This window comes from Spermophilus citellus (assembly GCF_964194105.1).
Source record: "Spermophilus citellus genome assembly, contig: SCAFFOLD_122, whole genome shotgun sequence".
In the NCBI taxonomy this organism is placed as follows: Eukaryota; Metazoa; Chordata; class Mammalia; order Rodentia; family Sciuridae; genus Spermophilus; species Spermophilus citellus.
Window position 1 is genome coordinate 926,701 of NW_027673113.1, and position 15,192 is coordinate 941,892.

General features: G+C 41.2%; 1 protein-coding gene across 1 annotated transcript; it reads left to right on the top strand.

Annotated features, from left to right (window-relative positions):
• The first annotated feature begins 3,763 nt into the window (after positions 1 to 3,763).
• LOC308640100 (phorbol-12-myristate-13-acetate-induced protein 1-like) lies at positions 3,764 to 11,341 on the top strand. The gene is made up of 3 exons (XM_081312135.1): positions 3,764 to 3,950; positions 6,016 to 6,180; positions 10,025 to 11,341. Exons 1-3 carry the CDS (start codon positions 3,896 to 3,898, stop codon positions 10,129 to 10,131), a joined length of 327 nt encoding a protein of 108 aa, XP_081168261.1. The 5' UTR covers positions 3,764 to 3,895; the 3' UTR covers positions 10,132 to 11,341.
• Positions 11,342 to 15,192: the final 3,851 nt, after the last annotated feature.

Below are 15,192 nucleotides of genomic sequence, written 5' to 3' on the forward strand. Positions count from 1 at the left end.
TGCTCAACCTTGTCCACAGACTAGAATCACCAGAGTTTGTAAAAGTTGCAGCATCTTACGTCCAGCCAGAGCTCCATCGTCAGATGTGTTTTCTGACCAGGTGCTCAAGTGACTCTTATTTCACATGATGTTTGTGAGTCTCTATCTTTCCATAGCCTAGCACAGCATCTGAACTGCAACAGAGATTTAATTGATCAAAGCAGGAAATTCAGATGAATTTTCTGTTAATAAACATGCTACACAAGAAGAAGAAGAAAAAAAGTCCCTTTTATTGGAACAAACAGAATCAGGTCTACAGCTTGTATGTTTCATCACATGCTTCCTCTAAATACTCCTTTATGCATCTCTCATATCCTCTTGTTCAGCTGTCAAATCCTATTTTCTGCTTGAAATATATGGATGACTGTTCTATTACTAATCATGTTTATTGCTGTCAGTTTAAACACACACACATATGTATCTACAGACACCTTTTTTTTTTTTCTTTTTGGTACCAGGGAATGAACTCAGGGGCACTCAACCACTGAGCCACATCCCCAGCCCTATTTTGTATTTTATTTAGAGACAGAGTCTCACTGAGTTGCTTAGCGCCTCGCAGTTGCTGAGGCTGGCTTTGAACTCTCATCCTCCTGCTTCAGGCTCCCAAGCTGCTGCTGGGATTACAGGGGGGCACTACTGCGCCCAGCATCTACAGACACCTTTTTAAACAAACACTCTAAATGACAACACAGACTACCAGATCTTCCAGATTTTTACTGTCTTTTTCTTTTCTTTCTTTCTTTTCTTGTACTGGAGATTGAACCCAGTGGCACATAAACACTGTGCCACATCTACAGTCCTTTTAATTTTCTGAGAAATGGTTTCCACTAAGTTGCTGAGGCTGGCTGATTTAGACTTGCAATCCACCTGCCTCAGCCTCCTTAGCCACTGGAATTATAGGTATGCTTTCTCTGTCATTTTTGAACTTGGTCCATGAAAATGAATTATCTGGTAATTATTATTGTTATTATTATTATTTTGTGGTGCCAGGGATTGAACCCAGGGCCGTGTGCATGCAAGGCAAGGCAAGCACTCTACTAACTGAGCTTTATTTCTCAGCCCTCCGGTAATATTTTTTAAAATAGTTACCCTCACCAGTCCTAATTTTTTAAAAAAAACAAATTGTAGGGAATTATAATGCTTCATGATAAATCTTTTTTTTTTCTTTTTTGGATCAGGCATTGATCCAGGGCATTTAACCACTGAGCCATATCCCCAACCCATTTCACTTTTTGAGACAGGGTCTTGCTAAATTGCTAGGAGCCTCACTAAATTGCTGAGGCTGGTTTTGACTTTGCAGTCCTCCTAAGTCTTCCAAGCCTCTGGGATTACAGGCATGTGCCACCCTGCCCAGCTCATGATAAATTTTTAATCATTATCTTGTTAGCTTCTGTGGCCATAATATCATTATTTTTCTTACAAGTCCAACATTAAATGATTCACCAGTTTTCAAACTCTTCTTCTAATTCCCTTATTAAAATGTTAGTTCCAGAAAGAATTTATGGACCATTTTTTTCCCCAATGAAAATGCCCTCCATCAGCTGCTTTTGAGACACTTCTGAGACTCCCCTTCCCTCCCCTCCCCTACTTCTTATTCCAAGCCAATTGAATTTGCAATTCTTTTAAAGGTAGAAATGCCTACAGTTTGTGTCCAGTATGGGTCAAAAACATTCTATAATGATAATGTTAGAGGACAGAATTGATACACCCTTTGTAGATAAACAGTGTTATAATTTGTTTTTCTCCTGTATGTGTGTATTCATTGAATTTCAGAATGCATGGTTTGCACAGAAGTTTACTAGTTTATGCAATTAAGAAATCAACTTTATTCTTATGAATTAAGGAAGTAGAAATGACCCTTCAGAGGGTCACAGAGGTTTTGAGTTAGGTTTAAGATAACAGATTTTAGGGCAGCATCTCCATTTGGCTTCCTGCGTCACGTGTTGATATTCACATCCTGAATTTGATCTGCTTTTGTCCCTAGCATTTACCATACTCAAAAACACCCAACATCAGCCTCAAAACAAAGTTGTTTAAACTTAAGAGTAGTTTTGTCCTATGCTTATAATATTGTCTATACGTTATGCAGGGTCAAGCAATAAATAAATATTTGCTGGTTTGTGTTGATTGAATGATTTAAGATAAATAAACAAGCTCAGATGCCTACTGGGGCCAGATAATGTAAATGAGAAAAGCAAACAGCAGGGAATGTTGGTGAATGGGAGCCTCCAGGTCCCTCTGAAGGGGGTGACTTCCACTTCTAGCCTACTCTGCACTTTTTGCAAAATGAAAGTGTCAGAGCTTCTGGTTTCCCTAGAGATGCTGGACATCTGCGTTTTTAATTCAGCCTTTCATTTTTAAAATTTGTTCAGTCATTCAATTTTTAAGTTGGGAAACTATTCAAACCTTTACTTGTGACATTTTGCAGAGCAACACTGTGAACCAAAGCAAACTCTTCTAGGAGGTCCACGCAGCTGTATGCAACCGACTTGGAAGCTCTGCATTCAATTAAGTTGATGTAGAAACACTCATTTTCTAAGAGGTTGTGATTGCTAGGAAGGCCTAGTTGGATAAGAGGTCTTGCTCCCTGTGTGATCAGGCAAGACATGACTCTCTGCCCATGTGAAGCTCAGGCAATTTACTCAATATCGATAAACTTATAGTTTCTGCACCTGTTAAGTGGCCACGATGCTAAGAAGGACAGCTTTCAATACTTGTTTGGGGGACAGAATGAGAAAAATGCAAGCCAAAGCTCTTAGTAGAACTGACCCCCTATTATATCTCTTAACTATTCCTAATTCTAGCACTCCTTTATACAATAATATTCAGGTACCAATCAAATACTGTGATAGCAATATCACGTTCCCAGGTATCTCATCCCTCCCTCTACAAAAGATTTGAATGTTTTCTTATGATGATGACCCACTCTTTTTATCACCGAACATCCAGGAATATGCAATACCGACATATCCAAGGAGAACGTTGCACAGCTTTTAAAAATCATATTCCTACCCGGGGCAGAGAACCAGGCCCCTCCCACCACCTACCCGCACTCTCACCCCTTCCCAACGCACGCACCACGTGCGGGGTTCCAGTGTGCAGAATTCCCCAACACTCCCAATGCTTTCTTTTGTTCTAGGACCTGATACTTTTTTCACCCGGCTTGGGGCACCTTTTCTACTGTTGGTAAAGTTTTCTTTTCACTTCCCCGGTACTATCCACGCTGAATTCTAAGTTTCCTGGTCCTAACCCTTCCCGGGGTTTGTTATTACATAAGTCTCTAATTGCCAATTTATGATAAGGAGGAGGCGCCTGGCCTCTCCCCAACCCCCAACTTTCCTCCTAGGAAACCCTGGCCTCTCTCGCCACCCCTAGCCCCCGTGGACAGCAGCCGTCTCTACCTGGGGTGTTCATAGATTCTCAAATCCGACCTTTTTCTCCCATCCCCTTTTTAAAGGAAGTAATTGTGGGGCCGAGCGGGGTCCCTCCGGCCCGGAGCCCAGCGCCCCCCGCCTCGGGTCGCCGCCAGTGCGGGTCCGGACAAGTTGCGCTCCGCAGCCCTTTTCCAGAATGGCGCGCGCTCCCGCAACGGCGGGGACGAGCAGAGGCGGGACGGGGGCGGGCCCGCGTCAAGTATCGTTACGTCACCGGGGAAGTCCCCATATGACTAGCGAGTGGCCTCCGCGCGGGAGCTCTGAGGATCCCGGCAGAGTGCCATCAGGAACTCGGCGCGCCCGGTGTTCCTGTCCCGCTGGCCCGCCCGGCGTGCAGCTCGCGTCCTGCGGAAGCCTGAGCTCTGAGTCGGGGGACAGAGTTCCCCGGGTTTGCAGCGGAGATCGCGGCGGCGCTCGGGGAGATGCCTGGAAAGAAGGCGCGTAAGCGCGCGCCACCGAACCCCGCACGGGCGCCAGGTACCCAGCAGCTGGGGCAATCGGAGACCCTGGCGGGGCTGGAGTCGAGGTCGAAGTCCGGGCGGGTGTGCCCTCAGGGGCTGAGCGAAGAATGCCAGGGACTCCAAAGTCCGGCCATCTCAGCGCCCTGGCGCGTGCCCTCGGGACGCCCCCGGGAAGTTCTTCCGGCGTTTCTTCCAAGGAAGCGGGACCCGCGAGGGAGGGAGCCCAGCCTGGGATTGGGATGCAGCCGCATCTTAGCCAGGCCAACCTGCTGCGTCCACTCTGGTTTTCCCTTTTCTCCACCTGGCCTTCCTCGGGGCCGCGGGGAGAAAAAGTGCAAGTGTAGGCGGCGCCCCAAAGGAGGTCATTGTCAAGACAAGCGAGGGCGGGAGAGGGCTCCTGGAGCCACCAGGCCTCCCACCGCCTCCCTAGATGGCCCCTCTTCCTCTGGACGCCACTTCTGAGAGGATCTGTTCCCACCGTCCCCACCCGGCAGGAACAAAAGCAGTGTTTAAGGTTGACACTGTCCCACCCAGGACTGACAGGGGATGGATGGAGGCCCTGCTAGGAATCAGAGCTAAGGAACTTAGGGGGTTAGTTAACGTTTTAACAATCGGTATTGAAAGGAGTGGATTGGGGCGGGGGAGCAGGAAGGAGTTGACCCTCTTTCTGGGTACCCAAACCCCCTCTCTGTCTGGCCAAACACTTGCAGCCCCGTCCTGTTTGGATCGGCCCTCCCCTCCCCCGCTTATAAATCTTTATAAATTTTACTAAAGGCGGCAGTTACCTACTAAGGAGTTGTAACAAGGAGAACAATAAGGGTCGTCTTGCTATTACATCAGACAACTATAGGCCACCATTTTCATTAATTTTATGGCACATGTGGGGCATTAAGAGGAAGTGATACAAATGTGACCATGGCGAAGTTCGCACAGTCACTAGGTTGTTCTTTGCATCTTCCTTGAGATAGAAGTTTTCTCACCTTTTGTGGTGTTGACCGTGTTTCTGAAAAATCTAACTAATTCGTAGTAGACTAACCTAGTTCTCAGTAATAAGGGACGACAATAATTCTCTCTAGCCTAATTATATATTAATAAATTTATTGGTGTGTAACTGCAATACAAAAAAAAAATGTAGGAAACAGGCCTGGGAGTTTAACTCAGTGGTAGGAGTGCTGACCTAGTATGGAGAGGCCCTGGGTTAATCCCAGAATAATTTTTTTGAAAAAGGGGGAAAGGTTTTTTGTCCCCCACCCCCATCCAGTGAAAGGAATAATTTTTCCTCAATAGAGTTCAAGGCTTCCAAAATCATATGTTAATATGTTAATAACTATGTTATTTTTATTAATGGCAGTTTAATTGGAAATTGTTACTAGAATTTTTTTATGAAAATAAGTTAATTATAGCACCTAAAATCTAAAAAGTTGTGAACATGTGAATTAAACTTATTTTCTACTTCATTCTTTCCAGTAAAGGCAATGAATTGTTACAGATTAACTTGTAGGAAGACGCTGGTTTAGGTTAACAGGTAAATTTTAAATTATTTTAGCAAGTGTGGGCAGAATTTTGGAATAAGATTTTTTGAAGTGTTTTATGAGAAAATGTCAAGAAGTTTTTAAAGGAGTGCATAATGAGCTATGAAATAATTAATATTTGAAAAACAAATGTATTTATAAAGAATGCAATTGTTTTGAATATGATATATGTTTTCTGGCCAACTTTAAATGAGAGACAAAAAGGATAACCACAGTTGGCTGCCAGAGCCAAAATTTCCAAATCTGAAAGTAAGATAACACTGTCTCATCCTGGATTTTTTTTTTTTAAGATTAGAAAGTTAAGTATATTCTAAACTTTTTTGTTTGAGAGCCACCGTGTGTTAGTGTGTAGTGTGTGTGTGTGTGTGTGTGTGTGTGTGTGTGTGTATGTTCTGAGTCTTTCTCACATTTTGGGGGACAGGTGCACATAAAGGAAATTGAAGAGAAATGCTTCTTGGGATGTACAACTTCTCACTTTTGTTAACTTTCTGGGTACCCTTTGGTCTAACAACTGTCAATGTTAATTTTATGTTTTGCTTTCCTTTTCAGAACTGGAAGTTGAGTGTGTCACTCAGCTCAGGAAAATTGAAAATAGACTGAATTCTCTGGGTTCTGTAGCAGAGGTCACACCTATGGAGATGCCTGGAAAGAAGGGGTGGAAGAATGAGCAGCTGCCCCCAGCGACCCCAGCGACCCCAGCATCAGCATTAACAGGTACCTGTCAGCTGGGGCCTTGGAGACTTGGGGCCTGGCCCTCAAACTGTAAGATCCTCGGGGACCTTAGGGTCAGGATCCGGCCAGGTCTGCCCCTCTGAGCTGCCTTTGGGATGCTTCTCTTTAGTTCTTCAGGGGGTTCTCCCAGGACAGCAAGGGAGGGAGCCTAGCTTGGTATTCCGACAGAGTTGTATTTTTTTTTTAACTTTAAATTTTTGGTACTGAGGATTTAGCCCAGGAGTGCTTTACCACTGAGCCACATTCCCAGCCCCTTTTATTTTTAATTTTGAGACAGGGTCTCACTAAGTTGCTGAGGCTGGTCTCTTTTTATTTATTTATTTATTTGGTACCAAGAATTGAACCCAGAGTCACTTAACCACTGAGCCATATCCCTAGTTCTTTTTATTTTTTTTATTTTTATTTTTTAGTGCTGGGTATTGAACTCAGGGATGCTTTAACCACTGAGTCACATCCCCAGCCCTTTTTCATGATGCATTTAGAGATAGGGAATTGTTGAGGTTGGTTTTTGATCCTTTTGCCTCAACCTGCCGAGCTGCTAAGATTACAGGCATGTGTCTTAAAACCCAGCTTATTTTTTGAGACAGGGTCTCAGTTGCTGAGGCTGGTCTTGAACTTGCAATCCTCCTGCCTCAGCCTCGCCAGTCGCTGGGATGACAGGTGGCTGCAGCTGTGTTTTAGTCAGGCCAGCAAACTGTTTTCCCTTTCCCTCCACTTGCCCTTCTAAGGGGCCTCAGGGAAGACAAGTGCAAGCCCAAGCAGCAATGGCAGCCCAGAAGACTGTCACTGTCTTGAGCAGGAGAGGGCTCTGGAAGCTACCTTCTCTCTCCTTTCATTCAGACTCCACCTGTGGAAACCTTTATCTTGCCACTGCCCCCACCCTAAGAAGAACAAAAGTAGTATTTAAGCTGGATACTGTCCCACCTGGACTGACTCCAGAGTTGAGGAGCCTAGGGGGTCTTCTCCTTAGTTAACATTTTAACCATTCATATTGAAAGGGGTGGGCATAGCAGGGGAGGAGGAGCTGGTCTCCAGTCTTATACATCCACCCCCACCCCCATCTCCTTCACAGATTTTCAGGTCTGCCAGCCGCATCTCATCCCACCAGCCCCATCTCATCCCACTGCTTCTTGTAAATCTTATCAAAGGCAGCAATCACCTGCTGTAAAGGGTTGTAAAAAGGAGGGCTCTTAGGGCTAGAATTCCCAATGGGTCCTGCAGCTGTTATCATCAGACAATTGTAGGGCATGCAGAGGAAATGGGACATTGCAAATGTGACCATGGCTAAATTGGCAGCAGGCTGCTCTCTCTGGCCCTTTCTTGGGATGGAGAAGCTTTGTCCTTTTCTGTGATACTCAAAAGAGTTCTGACCATGTTTCTCAAAGACAACCTATCTATAACATGCTCTGGATTGACTTCTAATTCCTAAGAACAAGAGACAGCAGAAAATCCCCCCTAAAAGACAGTAATTCTGCAATAGCAATTTTTCTTTTAATATTTATTTTTTAGTTTTAGGTAGACACAATATCTTTATTTTTTATATTTATATGGTGCTGAGGATTGAACCCAGTGCTTCATGCATGGTAGGCGAGCACTCTGCCACTGAGCCACAACCCCAGCCTCTTCGATAGCAATTTTAAAATTAAAAAAGATAACAGAACTATTTCCATTTTTTTTCTTGTGAAAAAGATGATTTTTTTCTGGTAGATTGAGGACTTCCTAAGTTGTATATTGGATGATATTTTTCTTAATCCCCTTGCCTGGAAGGGAACCAAGGGCTCAAGTATGCCAGGCAAGCATTCTACCACTGAGCTACATCCCCAGCCCTGGATGATAGTTTTTTAAAGAACTATATGTTAACATATCCCACTTACTGAAATGTAAATACTTCTCAACATTTGATTCTGTAGCCCATGAAGAATGGCATCTTGGAAGATTTATTAGGTCTCTTGGTAGGAGTTAAGAAAGATTTTACTTTTGTTCATTGAAATCTAGGTTTAAATATTTAGAGTATATTTACATTTTAATTTATTTTGAATTTTTTTTTGAGACAAGGTCTTCCTAGTTACTTAGGGCCTGACTAAATTGCTGAGGCTGGCCTCAAATTTATGATCCTCCTGCCTAATCTCCTGAGTCTCTGGGATTATAGGAGTATGCCACTTACCCTGTTCATGGTCATTGTCTTAGAAAGTATGAACCAAAGTGAACAACAACAACAAAAAAAAAAACCTGATTTCTCTTTGAAATATTAAAAAATTGAAATTGTGAGCAGTCTAGATTTAATGTTAATTTTAGGTAGTAAAAAGTTTACTTGGAAGTTAGATTATATGTAAGCATCATTTTTCTTTATTATAGCAGACTAATTACAGTATCTCAATTCTAAAAAGTAATAAACATGTGAATTAAACTATTTTCTGCTTCACTTTTTGTAAAGGCAACAGACTGGTACAGATTGGATTTATTAAGAAATTGATTTAGGCTGGGCACAGTGGCGCATGCCTGTGGCTCAGGAGGTTGAGGCAGGAGGATTGTGAGTTCAAAACCAGCCTCAGAAATTTGGCAGGGCCCTGTCTCTAAACAAAAAAAGAGCTGGGAATGTGGCTCAGTGATTAAGTGCCCTGGGTTAAATCCCAAGTACCCCTCAAAAAAAGAAAAAAAAAGGTTGGTTTAGGTTAAATTTAGATTTTCAAATTATTTTTAAAGTAGACTTAATATTGGAATAAGATTTTATGAGAAGAAAATATCAGTTTTTTAGAGGAAAAGATTTCTAATGAAGTGGAATTTGAGCTCTGAAATATTGCCATTTGAAAATAACACCCAGTATTTAGAATTTGACTTATGTTCTCTTTAAATGAGAAAAGAGGATGACATCACTTAAATCTGATGGAGGCTGACAAATGATACCATTTGTGGTATTTGATATGCAATATTTCTATATTTGAAAGGAAATACTTGCCTCATCCAGAATGCTTAAAAAAAAAAAAAAAAAGATTTCAGCTGGGCACCAGTGACAGTGCTTGTAATTCCAGTGGGTGGGGAGACCGAAGCAAGAAGATCACAAGTTTGAAATGATAAAGGATAGTTGTCTGTATTCTCACCTTAAACAATTTTTGTGAGTTGAAGTGGGTCAGTGTCTACACGCATATTCCAAGTTTTTACTCTCACATTAGGAAAACAGAAACATAATGCAAAAACAAAACAAACAAACAAACAAAAAAGTAGATGTATAAAGGCATGAATTGGCATGAACCTACTCTATATACAAAGATATGAAAAACTGTACTCTATATGTGTAATAAGAATTGTAGGGCTAGGGTTGTGGCTCAGGGGTAGAGCGCTCGCCAGCATGCACGAATGAGGCACTGGGTTTGATCCTCAGCACCATGTAAATGTAAAATAAAGATGTTGTGTCCACCTAAAACTTAAGAATAAATATTTTTTAAAAATATATAATGCATTCTGCTGTCGTATTTAAAAAAATAAAATCAATAAAACTAAAAAGAAAAAAAAAGAAAATAGCCACAGATAAAGCTAAAATTTAAGAACTGTTTCCTGGGGTGGGTGCTCAGTTTGTCACCTGAATGGTCCTGTTAACTCTTTTTTTTTTTTTAAAGAGAGAGAGAGAGAGAGAATTTTTAGTATTTATGTATTTATTCCAGCGGACACAACATCTTTGTTTGTATGTGGTGCTGAGGATCGAACCTGGGCCAAATGCCAGGCGAGCACGCTACCGCTTGAGCCACATCCCCAGCCCTTTTTGTTAACTCTTGCTAGTTTACAGTCCAGACTATTGTCAGTGTTAATTTTGATTTCCTTTCCTTTTCAGAGGTGGAACTTGAGTCTGGCATTCAACTCAGGAGATTTGGAGACAAAGTAAATTTCCGTCAGAAACTTCTGAATTTGATTTCCAAACTTTTCAGTTTAGTAACCTGACTGCTTCAAAAGCCTTTGGGTGAAGGGAGTCCTTTAAAAAGGAAGTATCCCCAGTAGGTCCAATTTCATCAGAGGAGAGACTGCATTATAATTGAAAGGAATGTGAAAGAGCATTCACTTCCTTTTGGAAGTCTTTGGAAAGGGAAAACATAACAAGTCAAAAGATGAATTTCTGTAGGAGGCTTCCCAGAAATCATTCTTTGGGACATGAGACCTTTGTGGAACCATGTTTTATTTTAAAACATGAATGGAAGAGCTTTAAAAATAGGGAAATTATTGTTAATGCATTTCTTTCTTTGCTTAGAGATTATTCTAGTATTTTTGTTGAATGTTGCTGCCCAGCCTGGTGTAACAAGAGTTGACAAATGATCATATTGGGCAGTGGGGAAGAAGTAGCTCTGTGTTTTTGCTTTTTCAGTTTGTTTTATACATTTAATTATGGTAAAAGAAAACATTTCGTTCTGATAACACTGGTTGTTATTTAAAAAATATCATTTAAGAAAAAGTAAAGTTCACAGGGAACATTGATTGCATAGGTCACTACAAAATGTAACATAGTTTAATTCTTTTTTTTTTTTTCAATTCAGACTGTATTGTTTCTGTTCAGGTGACCTTTAAGTGTGTTCCTGTGAGCATTAACTGCCAGTGTGAAAAATTAGAAAGTAAATTTGAAAACATTTGATTATATAGTGTCAGTAAAACTCTAGCCAATTGAATATTAAATGATTAAATTAGAGTTTGGTGATTTCATATGACCAAGGATAATAAAAAAGGAACCAAATGTCCTCTCCCTCACCCCCTAGTACTGGGATTGAATTCATGGTCTCTCATCACTGAGCCCTGATTTTCATTTTATTCTTGAGATGAATCTTGCTAAGTTGCTGAGGCTGACTTCTAACTTGGCAGTACCCCTGGCTCAGCCTCATGAATTTCTGGGACTGACTTTTTAATTAGTAGAATTAAAACTTAGTAAAACAAATATTCACAGAAAGTTTCTAAAAAATTGAAGATACCCTTCTCACAGTAGTTAGTGTGTGCATCCTGCAAAAAGTGATCTTTTAAAAGAAATTAGAACATTTTCATAATTGGGATATTATCAAAAAAGAAGAGGAACAGATATTTCTCATTCGAAATAAAAATTTCATACAGATATGAAGAGATATCTATATATATGGATATCTGTATAATTTACATTAGAGTAATATGAAGGCTCTTTGAAGAGTTTCATCAGTGTTTTTTAAATGAGCTGTAGACATGAAACTAAGTATTCAATAGCAAAACAAACAATCCTATTAAACTTGGTCAAGGGATTTGAAGAGACATGTCTCGAAGGAAGACATACAAATGTTCAACAGATAGAAGATTCTGAGTGGATGCTCCAGTGGTGCAACTGGTTAACACGTTGGTACTTATACAGCAGAAGAGTCTGAGAAATGCAAATGAAAACCACAAGAACCTTATACCTGCTAGATTGGTTATTTTCAAAAAGATGAAAGATAACAAGTGCAGGAGACATGTGGAGGGGAAAAGGAAACTTGATCTACCTTTTCTGGTTTTGTAAGTTAGTACAACCATTTTGGAAAACAGCATGAAAATTCCTTAAGAAACAGAACTATAGTATGATCCAGCAACCCCACTACTGGGGTATATATCCAAAGAAATTGAAGTCAGTATGGTGAGGGGTTATGCACACTCCTGGGTTTGCTGCAGTGTTATTTACAACAGGCAAGACATGGAAACAGCCTGTGTCCAAGAGATGACTGAAGTAGTATGTAAACACAATGAGTATTATTGAGCCTTAACAAAGGAGATGCTACCATTTGTTAAAGTGAATGCGGTGAATCTAGAGGACATGCACAGAGATTAAATGCCCTTTGATCTCATTTAATCTGATCAAAATCAAATTCTGACCTTAGGATGGTGATTACCAGATAACCTGAATTTGGTTGGAGAAGTGGGGGGTGGGGTGGGGAAAAGACTACAAAGTTGGAAATGAGTTCTGATGTTCTGTTGTGTAATTAAATAGTTAATGTACATTTCAAAACAACTAAAGGAATTTTGTGTGTTCTTACCACATGGAAAGGATAAATATTCTGATTTTATCATTCTACAATGTATCCATATATTAAACACATTGTATATACGACTTATCAATTAAAAATAAAACAAAAAAAATTTAAAAAGGGAATGATGCTGTGATTAAATTTGTCAGAAATTTTATTTATCTTACCTATTTATAATTATTTTCCATTTGGTTTGAAAACATGTATTTCATTTTTGTGGTGAGGCAAGGGTTCCTTAATTACTTGAGTTCTTAGAGTGAGAATAGCAATGTAGACTGTAGTAACCTTAGATGCAAAATTGTCTCAGCATCTGTCTTCAATATTAAAGCTTGTTTATCACAAAAATTCGTGGTTTTTTTTGTTTGTTTTTTTGTTTTTTTTTTGCCTAGAGGCAAATGTTTTGCCATGTGGGTATTTAAGGTCTGTAACTATTTATATGTACATATGAAAGTTGATACTGTGTCAATAAACAATTAAAATTGAATCACCATTCTTCTTTGTGCATTTATTTTATTTTTTCAACGTGTGAGCTACTGAGTGTTCATTGTCAATCCAAAATATTTAAACGGCCTGACTTGCAGCAGCCGGCTTCACCTGGAGGCACACCGCCTCTCTGCAGCTTTGAGGTAGGAATAGAGACTAAGGTGCATTTGGCCTCTTCTCTGCCGTCAAGGGACTTGCGCTTTCATTGAGGGGAAATAGTAAAATAAATGGACATTAATGCCAGGTGTAGATGGAGGGATGTTGAGTGGAGATTAAAACCACCTAAGATCACGGTCTGATTGGGGGTCTAATGACTGCATCGTGCACACTGCCTCGGTCGCACCCGGACCCCTCTGCCTGGCGAGTGGAGCCGCCGTGCAGTTTCGGTCCTGGTGACCACGCTTCTCCGGTGCCCAGCGCGAGCGCAGCAAGGATTGCTTCATCAGGAGCTGGTCAGGCAGAAGTAGGTGCAGCTCGGCGGCCTTCCTGTTCCGAGTGTGAGAACTGGAAGACACCGCTGGTTTGTAGCTCAGATCTAGGAGCCGCATCTCTACTCCACCCCTGCCTGCCCTCCGAAGTCATTGGCAGACGTCGTGGAATGTAAATTGCTTCCCTTCGATGAAGTGGGGAGGGTTGTGTAGTTCGGGAGGAGGAGGGGAGGGAGCGTTCGGCTTCAGAAAGGGTGGGGCAATCTGCCTGATTGCATTTGAGGGATATTGCGAGAGTAGTAGCCTCTCCGCATAAACAGAACTGTTTTGCTAAAATACAGGAGTTAACACATGAAGACTTAGGCATGGATTTCACAGACTTATTTTTTATTTTTGCGATAGAGGGGGATTGAACCCTGGGGCGCTGTACACTGAGCCCCAGCCCCAGCCCTTTTATTTTGAGACAGGGTTTGGCTAAATTGCTGAGGCTGGCCTCAAACTTGCAATCCTCCTGCTTCAGCCTCCCGGCGGGCATGGTTGGGATTATAGGCTTGTGTGCCAGCTAGCATTCATATTTTAATAACAACCTCTTCTGTATACTTGAAAAGTTATGTGTGTATCTACTCATAATTAGTTGTTCTTAAGTTGAAAGATCCTTCTGCAGTGATTTGGGGTCTAGCCTTCCTCCTAATGACTGCAACCTCTTCTCCCCCAATCCTTGGGAAGGCACAGCAAAAATGGTGAGAATCTTGTTCTACTTCTAAACCCTTTGTCAGAGGGGGCAAAGCATCAGGAAGATAAAAGACACCCTAAAAACAGTGAAGACTGGGAGCCATGTCATGCAAAAAGCATTATTATTTATACTTTGGAATCCTGAAGCTGGACTTTTAATACAAAGCCATTGGTGAGCTATGTGACATTGGCAATGAGTAACTCTGAATCAGAGTTTCTCTGAAATCAAGAGACCCAGATCATCCTTCAGGTCCTTTGTAGTTGGAGTCAGAAAGTGGTACATGGCAAAGGAGTCTGAATCCCAACTCCCTCATGAGCCCCTGCTCCTGTTCTCAGTTCAGATAGCGTAAGAAGGAAGAGTGCAAAAAGAAGGAGAGTGGGGTATGAAAAGGAAAAAAAAAATAATTTCTGGATTCTTCTCCCAATGTGCAGACTCTTCTCTTTTTCTTTAGTGCTGGGGCATCAAACTCAGGGCTCAGCAAGTGATCTACCACTGACCTACTACCACAACCTAGAGACATTCATTGATTCTAAATTTGCATTGAGTGGAGACTGCTTGGATTCCTAGGTGTTTTCTTGCAAGTGAGAATTTCTGGTAAACTTGGCAGTGGGCAGTGGTGATACCAGGAGAGCTACTTATAGGTGGCTGAAAATAGATGAGGGTCACCTGACAGGACACACCCTACTGTGTAATCAGTTGAATATTCTCTAGTAATATCTCACAGTTAAAGAGCCAAACCTTTGTCAATACAACTCAGGCACTAACTTTAGGTTCCCTTTTAAAGGCTTTCAGAAATCACTTTGACAAATTCAAAGTGAAGTTCTTTTATGGACTTTCCCCCAAATATGCTATTCTTCAAAACCCCAGAGAAAAGAGGAAGTTGACAAGAACACTATAGATCCTTTACTAACCAATTTATTATTGGAATGTTCTAGTCCACCCAACTCATGGGTACAGTGTATTCTATGCTCTCTGTGATTGAAAACTACACAGTGCAAGGAACCTGAGCTTGGGATTGGATTGAGAAATAGAATAGAATAGAATAGAGAGTAGAAGAGTATACAATGTGCAAATAGCCCCTTCATAATTCTTGTGGTTTAGGAAGAAGCTTCTATTCTTTTCATCATGCTCTCTCACTATGATCTCAAATAAAGCTTATGAGTTTTGCCCATTTCCAACCCCATATCTTCACTCAGCTGTTTTCAAAACCACAAGGTTTGTCTTTTCACAATTGTCATTGCTTCTGGCTTTGGAATCAGTCTGTCATGTTGCCACGTACTCTCTGTGTGACTCTGGATAAATGCTTGATCTCTGTTTTCTTTTTTAATATTTATTTTTTTAGTTGTAGGTGGAC

Coding starts and splice junctions, on each gene's coding strand:
- LOC308640100 (XM_081312135.1), top strand. CDS start 3,896: ATGCCTGGAAAGAAGGCGCGTAAGCGCGCGCCACCGAACCCCGCACGG. Junction 3,951..6,015: donor GAACCCCGCACGGGCGCCAG/GTACCCAGCAGC, acceptor TTTCCTTTTCAG/AACTGGAAGTTGAGTGTGTC. Junction 6,181..10,024: donor CCCAGCATCAGCATTAACAG/GTACCTGTCAGC, acceptor TTTCCTTTTCAG/AGGTGGAACTTGAGTCTGGC.